The 14,866-nt window shown below is 35.8% G+C and overlaps 1 protein-coding gene across 1 annotated transcript in view; it reads right to left on the bottom strand.

Moving 5' to 3' along the window:
* Il1rapl2 (interleukin 1 receptor accessory protein like 2) overlaps positions 1-14,866 on the bottom strand; it is a 1,099,213-nt gene that overhangs the window by 525,470 nt on the left and 558,877 nt on the right. The window contains exon 3 of the mRNA XM_028770319.1: positions 5,595-5,868. Coding sequence (XP_028626152.1) covers positions 5,595-5,868 — 274 coding nt within the window. The remainder of the gene's footprint in view (positions 1-5,594; positions 5,869-14,866) is intronic.

Genomic DNA, 14,866 nt, shown 5'->3' on the forward strand with positions numbered 1-14,866 from the left:
CTTATATTAAAACCAGTAAATATTGTCATACTTCCCTTCAGTCAAGATAAGCAGCAAGAATAGAGGTGGCACAGCACAGATGAATGAATAACCTTAAATAGGTTTGTGATTTTTCCCAAGCAAATAAAATAAAAGGAGAAAGTGTAAAAAAAATAGAGACAATATATATAGAAATGATTTTAAAAATTGCTCACTGTATTTAAACATTCTAGGTGGGAAAAGAGAAAGACTGCAAAATTGTGAGTTACCTCAGAGTCTTGGCATTAATGAATTATTGGGAATAGGATATATAAAAATAGGGTATGGAAGCAAGAGAATAAAAATGAAATAACAACCTTCAATATTCTATACTTCAGGTGGTCTACTACATTTCTTATGTTACTCTTTTTGTTCCTGAGTAGATTTTCACTTTTCAGTGCACAGAATAGATTAAAACCTTAATTCTTACAAAAATAACTATAGAGCAGTAATTCCCTAAAGATTGTGTTATGACATAAGACACGAAACTAAAAGAAGTAAATATATACACCAGTATTAGCCAGATTAACAGTGGCTGCTTGAAATCAATTCTCATTTATAAAATATAACCTATTAATTTTATGAAGTAAAAAATCTTGCTAACTCACAAAAATTAAACAACTGCTTCTGTCTAATAAACAAACTGAATAGAACTGAATTTTGTTAGTATTATACAATAGAGTGGTTTTATTTGTGAGTTATATAGCTAATATAAAATACTTTCATAATATTTTCTAAGATGAAGCATAGCTAATTTGCTGTTAATGGGGGAAAACAAAGTACAATTGCCATGTATTTGCTATTTTAGTTTACAAATAATTTTATAAACAAGCAAATTATCAAATTTTGAATGTTGAAAAATAATTGTCAGTCAGCCATGTAATCATTTACACATAATTACTATCAAAAATAATTAAAGCAAGGTCTCCTACCTGCAACAGAAAATAGGTGAAAAATAGGTAATTGCATTTCATTTCATCCTACATGGACCAAATAAGATATTGCTACTGTCTCAAGACCCTGCTGTACAATCTTGAACTTTTCTGGGGTCAATTAATTCTATAAGATTCAAGCTTTCATTTTTCCAACAAGAAACTATCTGCTAGCCTGGAAATTGCTACCCAGGCAACCGACTTGTTGACACTTAACTTTTCAAGGATCAATAGTTAGGATGGAATTGAATTATGAGAAATGTTCGATGTCCTTGAAAATCTCTTGGTAACCATGGTAGAGAGGAAGCCACGAGGGTAGAAGGTGATAAAAACTATTTCTTACCATCTGAGATAGACTAAGACAATCATTTTTTAAAAGACATAGCTTTCCTTGCTATATTGCATAAAGTGTACACTATAAGAGCAAAAATCACACAAACTTAATGTATGTTTATATTTATTTCTTCTTTTCTATGATAGATTAATTCAAGAATACTCAGAAATCAAGAAGACAATATTCTGAATTATGATGTACTAATTATAGATATTCAAGAATTAACAACATATTACATGTTTACTTAGAATAGTTCTATTCTCGATTTTTCTGATGGTGTGGTTTGCTAGTATAATAACTATTCAAATATAACTTAATAAATCACATTTGGAGCACTAAAACAAATGTCATGCTTCTTGATTAACTAAACATGTCAAGGGGTTATCTGGGAAGAATTTGTGATACATTAAGGTTTTGAGATGCCGGTTCGTTTCTTTGATTATTAAAATCAAAATATATAAGGTATAGTCCCATTTAACAAAAGGCTTCCTTCCTAATTTTGTGCAGTTATTGCACAATAGCGATCATAATGTGTTTCTATCCTCAACTGGTTATCTGCTTTCGGCTAAGGCTACCCTAAAATTTGCAGATTTCTACAGATATCCAATTCCCATATTCTTTTCGGTATGCATTATTTTACTCTAGAATTATTGGACTACTGCTTCATCTACAGATTAAATCACCACATGCACCATTGGTGAGTGTGATTTATGCTGTCAAATAATGTAGATTTCATCACTGTTGCAGCATTGAAATCCTTAAGGGAAAGGATGAGAGTGGAGAGATTAGGAAACAGTTTTTGGATTGACACCGCCTGCCTGCCAAAATATGCCTCAGTTCTCTACTATTCCTCTGTTACTAGCTTATCTACTTTCTGAGTTGAACAATGAACATTTTTAAATGAGTAACTTGTTAAGTTACAGAAATGTCTCAAATAATAAATATCTTGCTGTAATTCAAGTGAGGAGAGAATATTACTACATGCTTCATATCTTGAAACTTAAACACAATAAAACCTACAGAATGATTTGTAATGAAGTCAGTAAGCATGGGTAAATCATTAATGATTACCTTAAGATGATCCTAAATTTGGAATTTTGGATGAATATTGACATTATCAATTTAAGAATATTTTTGGTAGCCATAAATCTTACTGCATTCATCTATATTAACTGATATTATCACTTGACACATATTTGGAGTGGCTACGACTAGATCAGAAAATCAGGTTTATTATTTGCCACCAATTGATACCTGAGCCATTATCAGAATATTAATTTTTATTGTCCTTTATAGTAGCATAAAAAGTGAGGTATTCTACTATTAGATGTGTGTGTGTGTGAATATGTGTGTGTGTGTGTGTGTGTGTGTGTGTGTGTGTGTGTGATTGTATTTTGTTCTAGAATAATTCCTACTTCTCTTAGTTGATAAGACTGGTAGATTTCTGTAGAATGATGGTTCGAAAACTTTGGTGAGCCTTACCAAGGGACATATCGGGATTATTTTTTCAAACCTTTATTCATCCCAATTTTTTTCTTTGCTCCCTAGGGCCTGCTGCACAAATGAAAAAAGTCACCGATTATGTTTAAGTCCAAGCTACTGACACTGATCTACCTGCAGCTAAGGAGCCACTGGCTCAGATGGTATCAATAAAAGTTATAATCAAAGCCAATCTGATGTGAAATAGAAAGAGAGGACAACTGTGGGAAAGATATAAGGACACTGAGAATCTCTAGGACCTCTGGCATATTTCTTCAGTATCAAGAAAATTCTCCATGAAATATTGCAATTCTATAGCTCAGCAGTAAAGTAATTGCCTAAAATATAGAAGACCATGGATTTAATATCAAACATGGCAAAAAAGTACACATTTCTTTTTTTTACTTTCAGAAATTTATTAGGTGGAGTTTGGGCAAGAGAAAACCCTGCATCAGTGGTACACCTGGTTCAGGACAACTGGTGTAGAGGAGCCTTTGTGTGGAGACAGGCTTTCACTGAGATGGAAGCAGATCTTTGATTTCTTTATAAGGGAGCTCACTGGCTGAACATCTCTGAGACCTAGTTCAGAATTTTTTTTTAAATGTTTGGTCAGAAAAGACAAGTCCCTAGAGCAGGACCAGACCCAAAGCAGAAGCCCCTGCTTGTACACAGCTTTCTTAAATGAATATATTGTGAGGTGAAACCATAGAAGCAGCAACAGCCTAGCACTCATTATAAATAGCCTACAAATAATGAGTCCTCTAGTCTAGTCTAGACCTCTATCACAAAGAATTTGGCCTCTAAAGAAAATGGGTGAGTCTCAGTCTATGACAGTATGTGTACAAGATAAGTCTGGAGCATCTTTTAGTAATGTAAGGAAATGATTATAGAAAGAAAAACTATGGGCTTATATCAAAAGGAAACAGGAGCCAACTGAAGGAGCTTCCAATTTCTAAATGTAAGAGGTTTGAACAAAGGAAAAAAAGTGGAATTGTACTGCATAATATTACTATACATGATATAAAGCAACTGACTGAATAGATAAAAGGGAGAGGAGAAACCAAACTCCTATAGGGAAGAATTATAATTTATATAAATATTCTGTTGTAAAGGGGGGTGGAATATCATTTGGCACTTCTAAGGATGGTCTGTGAATAATGACTTTCCTCTAAAGACTATAGTAAGAAGCCTGGTGTGATAGCACAAGCCTATAACCCCAACACTTGAGAGGCTGAGGCAGAAATATTACAAGTTCAAGGTCAGTTTAATATATATAGCTAGTTCCAGGAGATTTAAGAAAGGAAGGGGTTGTTGTTTTACAATAAATGAGACAAATGCTACTTCAAATCAGGTGATCAAAGTCAACACCAACAGTCATATCATGTTGATGATTTCTAACCTTTGATATACTATTCCGATAATGGAATTTTGCTAAGAGTAAGGGTTGCAAAGTGGAGAAGGGAAAGAAAGAAGGCAGCAAGATTGAGGACATTTATAAAATAGAGGCAATAACCAATAAGTAGTTCATAATTTCAGTCAAGAACCTTTGTATAGTGGGATAATGCTTTGTAAAGGAAGCATACATTTATGAAAACAAACAATCAAAAGTAAGTCAATTAGAAGAAACGGGAAGTACTTTTGATCTGCAGGCTTCAGTGGTGGCAAGGATTAATAAGGAGCAAACAGTCCAAGAGTAATGACATCCTGGAAAACACAACATCAGTCTTTTAAAAAATAAATGCTATCTATTTCTCAGTTGTGCCAAGAGATTCACAAGTAGAGTATATTGCCTATCACTAAGGAATCAGTACAAATGATTGCTCCTTTTGCTGTGACCATGGGGATTCATCTTGCCTTCAAAAGAAACTAAGCTCTCTGTCTGTTCCTCTCAGTACTCCCCTGCTCATGTGCAAAAAAGTGATTCTAAGGCTTCAGGAGCTTTCTCTATTTATACACTACCTTGTTCTCTTGGCCTTTAGAACAATGAGGACTCACCAGGGAGTTCCAAGTGCTTTTGATGAAGAAGTGGCATAGCTTTACACCTGAGACAAAAATAGAAAGGGTATGTATTTCCAAGAAGTTAAAATCAAATAGTAGAGTGCAGGTCCCCGGTGAAAATGGCAGAATTGAAAGGTGAGTTAAAGGTCATTTCAGCTATGTACTTTAATACCAAATGCGGTCTCTATTTGAAATGCTAGCTCCTAGCTCTAATGCTGGGCTGTGGAGGGAGAGCATATCATGGAGCCCCTGTGGCAAAATAATTTGCTTCTTATTGTAAATTTTAGATCTGTTAAATCTTCAGAATGTAGGAATCAGAACTTCAGGATGACCAAGTGTTTATTGTTGAATGTTTAGACAAAGTAGAGTTAAGACCATTTGGCATATTGTATGGATAGTACCAGTAGTTCATGTACTGTGAAGTCTCGGGACAGCATTTGAAGCTACTTTCCATCAACAAGAGAGGCAAGTCCTTGGCCTAAATGATATGTGAGGTCAGTTGCATGGCCAGGAGCCAAGATCATTGAGTCAATTGCCTCTGTGGTGGAATAATTGTTACTAAAAGACCCGGGAGCAGGGGTGGAGTTAGGAAGAAATGAGTCATGCAATATTCTAAATTAAAGAAATACACACAGTAAATAGGAGTCCTACCTTGTGACAATCTGATAAGAGTGTGGTGTGTAGTTCCAATCAATCACTGAAATTGAGTCTACTGAAGTTCTTCAGCTGCTTGCTACATAATGTGAGTCACCCCAGCCACCACTCCGATAAAACATTCCAAAACAAAAGACTGTAAAGCACGTGGCTAAACAACATTTTCATATGATACGTACCTTAAAACACAAGTGTAGAATCCACTGTCTTGTGCCTCAGCTGAGTGAAACCATATGGCGTCTTCCTCTTTGCTCATCCTGACCTCTGAAAAGATGATGGGCTCTTCCAAGTCACCTTTGTTTCTGTACCACATGAGCCTGAGCCCAGTACTCTGGGCCATGCTGTAGTTGGTGCGGATATAACTGTAGAAAAGGGCACATTTCACTCTGACAGGTTCACCTGCCAAAGCCATGTATGTCTTGAGATCCACCGACCAATCTATGCAGCCATCCACTGAAAGAAAACAAGACAAGACATGGATGTGGGGAGCATCATTTATAACAACAGCAATTGCAACCATCATGTATATGGGACTTTCTGTGCGTCAGAACTTTAGAGATGGCTTTATTCAATCCTCCCAGTGGAGGAGACATTTCAGCATCTTCCTCTGACTTCAGCAAGTATAGATGCTGCTCTGGCTCTGTGTCCTTAAGACATATTCCTATCCTCTACAGCAACTTTTAGGTAAAACAATCTGCTAGCTAAGCCTCCCCCTCACACACACAAGGCTCTCTAGCACTCCACATATTCCTACATGATTATCCTGGGGCTGCACAGTAGTAGAGTGGTCTGCCAATCTTTTCTCTGTGAATCTTTTCTCTGTGAGATCATATGAACCTAGACTGCTAGTGTGACACTGACATGCCACTTTCAGGTCATTCTGACTGTTTGGTAAGAATCTGATAAGACAAGTACTATTAAGAAGATCCTGCCCAGACCATGTCCAGTCTTGGATATTAACATTTATATTCATACTTCATAGATGAGAACACTGAGATTCACTGAAAAAGACCCTACACAAGACCACAGAGCTAATAAATGGTTAGAACTCAGCATCTGACCAGAAACTACATATATTTTTCACCCCTGCTTTATATTACTTATGTCTATAATCATGAGAATAGCCACTGTGTTATTTACTTGTTGTTGAGAAAGCAATGCTGAGATTGTATACGCTGGACATCTAAATTAATTACTTCCTAATACACACACACACACACACACACACACACACACACACACACACACACATCACCTATTAATAGCAGATATTTAAAAATAGGTTGCTTTCTCTTTATACCCTTAGGCCTCCCTTGCTGCTTAGGTGGTATATTCTCATAGGGATGTATTATAATAATGTCAGTTTTAATCAAATAATAGTGGGTGGATAAATCTAGTATTAAAGAAATACAGACACAGTAAAATCTTCTTTCCCAGAAGGATTAGAAATAGGTGCAGAAGCTAATTTAGTATGCTACTCAATACAACTAGCATAGGTATTATACCTCTGAATGCCTATTGGTTTTTTGAGAATTCCATCAATTGATGCTGTCCTTTTATATTGCCTGATTACCCTTTCTAATCATATCATAAAAATGTGTAAATTCTTCCATTTTAAAATGATTCTTTTTTGCTTATAATTCTGTTGGCTTGTCTGTTTCCTTTTTCAGATGTTGAGATCTCTATAGCCCAGTGTGTTTAATCTTTTAACCTCAGTTGACAAGGAGCTTACAGCCAAATGCAATGCTCAAATGTAATAACTATCATACTTCAAAGTTTCACTTTCTCTATGTGAAGGGTTATTGAACTAAGGTTCAAGGGCACTCAAGGGAAAGGTGCTCTAATAGGCTTTAGACCGTTGGCAAAATAATGTGCCTATTCATATAGGCATACTTTTCTTGTGAGATTTTAGACTATACTTCATTAGATTGTCAAAGAGGTGCATAGCCTAAAACTTTATGGTTTTTTTGAATAATTGTTGTATGGTTTTGCAGAGCAAACCCATGGCCTTTTGCAGATTATGCAAGTATTCTGAGGTTGATTTACCACTTAAACATGGTTTCCCATTTTGACTACCCTCGTTCAGTTCATTTAGGCTTTTATGTAAAGCTCCTCAAGTAGTATGTGTAGTATCAGAACAGTAATTGTCTTGCATTGACAAATTTGAGTTTGAAAATAATCTCAAATTGTGTAATTACCATCTTGATAGAAATAAAGTTTTTTTTTCATTTCCTTCTTCAACTCCTTCAATTTCCACCTCGTGCCTCTCTGTTATAGAATACAAATCACTCACTGCAAGTTCAGGATACATTTCCCAATCTTACCAGGCTAGTTTTGCCTATAAACTATGAGGCATTGTTGCTATTAAAGATAATAAAAATATTTGCTCCTGAATCACAGCTGTCATGCCCAAGAATAATTTGTGACATTTAACTGCCATTACAATTAGCTTTATCACAGAGACCTTGAAATCACACTGAGAATTCATTTCATTTTGAATACCTCCTGAATCAAATGCATTTAGTTTAATAGATGTGTGGTCCTTTGCTTCTTCTTCCCTTGTTTTAGACATATGGGAAGGAGTATTTATAAATAAGGTAGTCAACAGACAAAACAAACAAACAAACAAGAAATTTAGCAACTAGGAGGAAATAAAATTTCTAATTATCATTCTTTTATTTTTTTCATTTTTAATATTCACAATACATGATTGCACCATGACCGATTCCAACAGACCTAAAGGACTTTTCCTATAAGATAGTCAAAGGATATGATGCTAGGAATTCTGAAGGGTCACCTGATTCCAAATATTATTTTCTTCAGAAAGCAGACTAAGAGAAATTTATTTCTATGAGTTAAGGTAGTGTAGCTTTCCTTGTATCTTTAGATCATTAGACCACTACTAGATTCTAACAAGGTGGTTTGATTTGTTTTTATTGGATTTCTATTCTTAGCTGTTCCCCTGAGAGAAAGGAATGGGTGGCATAAGATATAGTACACTTATTTTTAGATTTGGGACGAGTAAAAAGCAACTAAAAAGTATACTGTGAAGTCCAAGGCCTAAAAAATCAGGTATGATGCTAGTATTAAGGAACTGACATCTTAAGGTTTAGTAAGAAGCACAGAGAGATGTCAGAGGATCACAAAAAACAATGGAACAATAGGTCACACATGACTGAATTTTGAAGTGCCATCAGGAATCATAAGTGTAAGTTACATTGATGCCACGGAGAGATGGCAATAACACATCACATGTCCATAGTCATTTGCATGTTGAATGGCCATACATATTTGGAAAATAGCTGAAGAGATGCATCTGTAATGCAGCTGCATTGTAGGCTACAGCCAAGGAGTTTACATGGTGGAACTGAGTAGTCTACATTGGAGCCCCCAGAGGAGGCTAGCCTGTGAGATTGACCTCATCAATGCAGCATCTGGTCCACAGAGACACCCACCCCTATTATGTTCACAATTTCAGTGACAGCTCTGGAAGCAGACCTCCCACGGGGCATCAGTAAAGTGTTTTCCATATAGACAGGATTCTCTCACAGGTGATTCTATAACTGGGTCTCCCTGATTCATTACAAGTGTGAACAGAGGCACCACAGGTAGGAAAACACGGTTTTCTCTCAATTGGCGAGATTCTGCAGTTGGCAACGTTTATTACAGAAAAACAGACTGAAAATATATAAAGGGTGTCTCCTTAAAGTCTCATACCTACCACCTTGATTCAGATCTCTGGAAGGCTCACAAATTATTATTCTCAATTCAGTCTTCTTGGCAGAAAATACTTTAATATTGAAGTTTTCCAAACCAATTATAACAGAGCAAAGAAAGTCACTAAAAGTTCAGGGCTCTATTTTAATAATTTTTATTCCAGTCTGCAAAAACAGGCAAACAGGTGTGTTATCTTTATGTGAAGATTCAAAACGAGAGGTTTATTGACTTTATTTTGCCACAAGAAGAACCCTAGGGGTGTAAACTAGTGAAATCTTCTTCAAAGTACCCTAGGTGACTACAGAAAGGCAGTTTAGCCATTTTATAATTATGTTTCTCACCCCATACTTACCTGCCTTAAAAACAAAGCCCTTTGAAAATGTATGAATCCTTGTAAGAGGATATGATGCAAACATTAACAACTATAAATACATTTTTAAAGGGGGATAAAGAGAACATAAAGTGCAGTTAAATTAGACTCCCGTGGCAATGTACATTACAATTCTGTTGCAGGTATAGTGGGAAAATTGATATACAGCTGCACATATAATTGCTAATTCTGTATTTTTACCTAAAATTCAGGATTTGCCTCAAAATCCCCTTTAAATAAAATGAGTTCATTAGCCCAAGAGAAACTGTAAATTCCAGACACTTTGGTGAGTAGTTTGGTCACAATTTATAGCCTCTAGCCTCATACTAACTGTGTTTCATACATTCTTTTTAATTATTTTTTTTTAACTTTATCAATTCCATCCCATTCATTTTCACCACCACTGCTTTCTCTTGAATCAATAGGGTAGTTAGTAATTGGGGGCAATTCAAGAAATTTCCACTAGAGGGAGAGCTGTCCAAGTCTTTGTATAGCATTTAAGTTTTTCGTGCCTACTTTCTAAAACTAAGAATTTGTTAGAGGTCAAGCACTAACACTGGTTGTTGGGAAGAATCATAGCACAGCCAAAAATTGGGGATGCAACAGAGATCATTCTCAAAAGAGAGGGCGGAGAACATATACAGACCACATGAGTAGCAGCTGGAAACACATAGCAGGAGCAAGAGAAATTCACTGAATCCTTAACCATAGTATGGTAAGCAGTACACTAGATGTTGAGATGCTTTGCAAGGTTTTTTTTTCCACCTCTAATTTTATTCTCATGTCTACTCAGGAAGAAAGGGACTCAATATTTTCATTTTACTAAAAAGAAAACAAAACTCTGAGAATTTTAGTGACTAGCCCAGGGTCACTTGAGGTGCAATTACAGGAGATACCACCCCCATCATCCCTCATTGGGATAAAGTGAACTCCAGAGCTATGGTTCTTGATGTCTGTGTCTTTCATATTCTACTTATACTTCTCCTCTTTCTAGCTCACAATCCAGTAGAAGATTAAACTCTGCTTGGTGGCATCCAAATTGTCATAGGTATGCCCCAGAGTTCACATCTGCCCGATAGAGTATAGCCCTTTCAACCTGAGTCATAGTTCCTGCCTGCATAAACACTGTAGGAATAATAGCCATCAAGTAATATATTCCAATTATTTACCTATGAATCACATACAGTGCTTACAAATTAATGAGTTATTAATAATCTATGTATATCACGTTCTTTCCTACGATGAGGTCAAAACCTTGGGTATATAGTATGTAACCCATTATCAATGTATTTAAAATTAAATATCTAGAGAGATGATCACCTAAACTTTGCCATTATAATCTAGTCATAGAGATGTGTGCTTATCTTGATATTTATACCAATAATAAACTTATTAGATATGATTATGAATCCTGATCTTAGAAATTTAATGTTAGAATTATATGTGTTCTATTTCAATCTCAGACTACTCTGCTCCCTAAAGCCAAATTTCTTTTTATTTATAGCAATCACTAAGGACTGTATCTCATGTGGTCATTTCTCCAGAACAAGCAAGTCAAATGCTCCATGAAATGATTGACTTGTGCATTTATTGCTAGATCTGTGCCTACTTTCTTCTAGCCTAGATTTGTGGATATGTCAGTTCATCATTTCTTTTTAAATACATTTCTGGCTGGGAAAAAAAGAAATATTGTCATTTGAACTTCATCTGTGCTTCAATATTCACCAATAGACAGAAGATTTCCTGTTTCAGCTCTATAAATGCAATGAATGATCACTGCTTTGTGTTTTTGAAAGAATCTTTATGTATTCTATGAATTGGATTATATGTTCCATTTTTCACACTTTTACCCCCTACTATTCATCAATGGGAAAGTTCTGCTGAAATAGAGTCCTTCACCTCATTTCAACCTAGTCATTATGTTTAATAATGGCCTGGCAACCATTTTAATTTCCCTGTCATTACAAGATCTGTGTGATGCTTTGTCAGGATCATCTTTTTGGTGTTTATCTGATGGAGGAGCCTGGGTGGTATAATGGAAGTGAAGTCACACTGGGTTATTACATCTGACTTCTCAACTCCTATTTCCCTGAGGCCTGATGAGCTCCTGAGAAATGGTCAGCAGCCAGAAGCTCTCCTCAGATGCAGTGATGTTAATGCTGAGAATGGCCAGTAAATGTGTCCATGGGAGGCTGGATATCAGCACTGCCCACAATCCCTCTGCCAGAGTTGCTACTGCCTACTTAAACCCAGAATACTTGGCAGTAAGCCACTTTCTTGTGCCAGTTCAGCCCCACCACCCATAATTGTTCACAGTTATCTGAGCCAAAAACGTCTGGTGTCATCCATGAATCTTATCTTTTCTTTTCCACTGACCTTCCCTTTAATCATTACTCTCATAATATATTAAGCCTTGCCATTTCCAATGTAGCTCACATATCTCTCCATTTCTTTATTCTCATAGATACTGAAGTAGTATATAGGAGACCATATTTCCTTGGGTTGTTAGAATATTCTTCTTTATTGGATTTATTTACTTTGAGAATAATTTTATGTACTTAGAGTATAGAACTTGATGTTTTGATATCTGTGTCTACTGTAAAATGATTAAACTAAATTACTATATTCTTCATCTCCTGTATTTCTCATTTTGTCATGAGAATATTTAAGATATGCTCTAAAATTGTTCAGTTATACATTATTATTATCTATAGTAATTAAGTAAGCAAGTATGTAATTAAGTAAACAGATGTCTTAGACTTAATCTCCTGTATTCTACACTTTCAACCAACATTTCTTGTCCTCTTTCTCTCTGCCCTTTGTACTTATCATTCTAGACTGTTTTACAAGTTCACCCTTTATATTTTTCAGTCCACATATAAGTGATATCACACAGCAACTGCTTTTCTGTGCTTGGGTTACTGCACTTAGCATAATGCTTTTGATATTTTCCCATGCTGTTTCAGATGACAAAAATATTTTATAAAGCTGGACAACATTCCATCACACATACAAATAGCACATATATAAATGTTTCCTTGTTCATTCATCTGTTGACAGCGTGCTCTCTGTGCTTTAGCTATTATGAATTGTGTTTCAAAGAATGTGGATGTGCAGATGTATTGATATATAATACACTATATATTTTATATATGTTTCCTACACAAATATTCTATTGACACAACAGTGAGATATCTCTTGGTTACATATCTAAAAGTAGTTTTATTTTTAATTGGTAAAGAACTTCCATACTGCTTTTCCTAATTGCTGTATTAATTTACATTATCATCAAGTGTGTACAAAGGTCCTCTTTTCCCCACATTCTTGCCAACTACTTTACTAAGTCTTTCTTATAACAATAACCTTATCATGTGATTTATGATGACTCATTGTAATTTTAATTCTAATTTCTCTGATGAATAGTGGCATTGAGCATTTATAAGTCTGTTAGTCATTTGCATGTCTTCTTTGGCAAACTATTTCTATTGTTCATTTTTAATCAGGATGTTTTCATGAGTAGTTTAAGTACCATATACATTATACATAGTAACTCTCTGCCTATATAGTTTACAAATATTTTCTCCTATTCCATAGATAATCTTTGCCATGTTGACTGTGCAACATGTATGCCTTTTAATATTGTGAAATTTCTATTTTTGCTTTTGTGGTCTGTGCTGATTTTTAATGTTCCTTTTGGAATCTTTCTAAATGATCTCCCAACATTCCCATTCAGGTCTCCCCAATGCCCTGGCAGTTTGAGGTATTGAATGAAGTCTTCTCCTTTGTAGGTAAACATTCTACCAATGTAGACAAGCATTGTACCCTATATCCCAACCTCTAATTTATTTTGAAACTCTGATAATAATGAACATATTAAATCCATGCCACACCCTTTTAAAATCTAATAAGTTTTAGAGTGTTCTTATTTCCCCATTGCTAAGCCTGGCTTCCCTGGATCATTTGGGACTCCTTATGTCTTCAGCCCCTCTTTACAACTCTTCACACACTCTACTCTTTATCCAAATATCATTATTGCCTAAGGATCCCATCTACTTTTATTATATTTTTCCTACTTATGGTTACTCTTGGTCTAATGAAACATCATAACCAAAAAACAAGTTGTGGCGAAAGGGACTTATTTGGGTTACACTTCCACACCATAGTCCACCACTGAGAGAAGTAAGAGCAGAAACCTGGAGAAAGAAGCTGACACAGAAGCAATAGAAGAACACCACTTGCCAGATGGCCCCTCATGGCTTCTTCATCCTGCTTTCTTATTGAACCCAAGAGTTCCTACCCAGGAGAGGCACCACCCATACTGTTCTGGACCTTCTCATATTAATCAGTAATCAGTCATTAGTCAAGAAAATGAACCATAGGCTTGCTCACATGTAAATCTGATGGGAGGATTTTCTCAACTGAGGCTCACTCTTCTGATGACTCTAGCTTGTCGCAAGTTGACATAAAACTTGCCAGCGCAGCCTTTGTCTATCTACCTTCCTTACATTGCATTAGTATTTGCTTCTATTGAACTCATACATTCCCTAAAACAAAGCCTTAAAGTCCATGTCTATGAAACTGTCCTTTAGTATTACATGTGAGTTATTTCCTCAGTGATACTCTTACCTAATGAGTTTATTTAAACTGTTTCATCCCAAGTGAATAATGTGGGTCCCATTTCATCTACATCTCTAGAACAAAGCTCAATCATGTGTTGTGCATAGTAGACACTTATTAAATTTTCAGGATATTACAATTCTGTAGCTGCCAAGCAAGTTCTCTAAAGGGAATTATTTGAACTTCTTAGAAATACTCTGTTGATCCTGTACTAGAGTACTGATGTCTCTAAGAATGTCAGGCAGAGCAGCCGCAATGTATAAAATATGAACACAATGATTTTGATATTAGCACACAGAAGGAGGCCTGGTAACAATAAATCTATCTCTGCCATAACTCTGCTTCAGAACTCACTGTTTATTCCAAGCTGAGTAAAAGAAAGAACCAAGTCTATATGCAGGCTCTTTCAAATAAGGCCAATTCTACCAAAGGACCAGCCAATCGAAGTCCAATGGAGAAGTTTCCTGATCCAATCAGAATTCTATAGTCTTGCTTACTCAAACCTTGTGTAAGAGGGGTTACACCTCGGCTCTGGCCCACTCAGTTCCTTCTTGTTTGGCACCTCACACTGTAATTTCATCCGCCCATGAATTTCTTCAATTTTGTACTTTTCGTTGGGCTGCATTTATCTAGGAGTCAAGCTAGAAAGGGTTTCTTATAATGGTTTTTATCTGTCATACACTTTGTAGTTTAATTCTCTCTCTCTCTCTCTCTCTCTCTCTCTCTCTCTCTCTCTCTCTCTCTCTC

The sequence above is a fragment of the Grammomys surdaster genome, unplaced genomic scaffold (assembly GCF_004785775.1).
Source record: "Grammomys surdaster isolate TR1022 unplaced genomic scaffold, NIH_TR_1.0 200, whole genome shotgun sequence".
Classification (NCBI taxonomy): Eukaryota; Metazoa; Chordata; class Mammalia; order Rodentia; family Muridae; genus Grammomys; species Grammomys surdaster.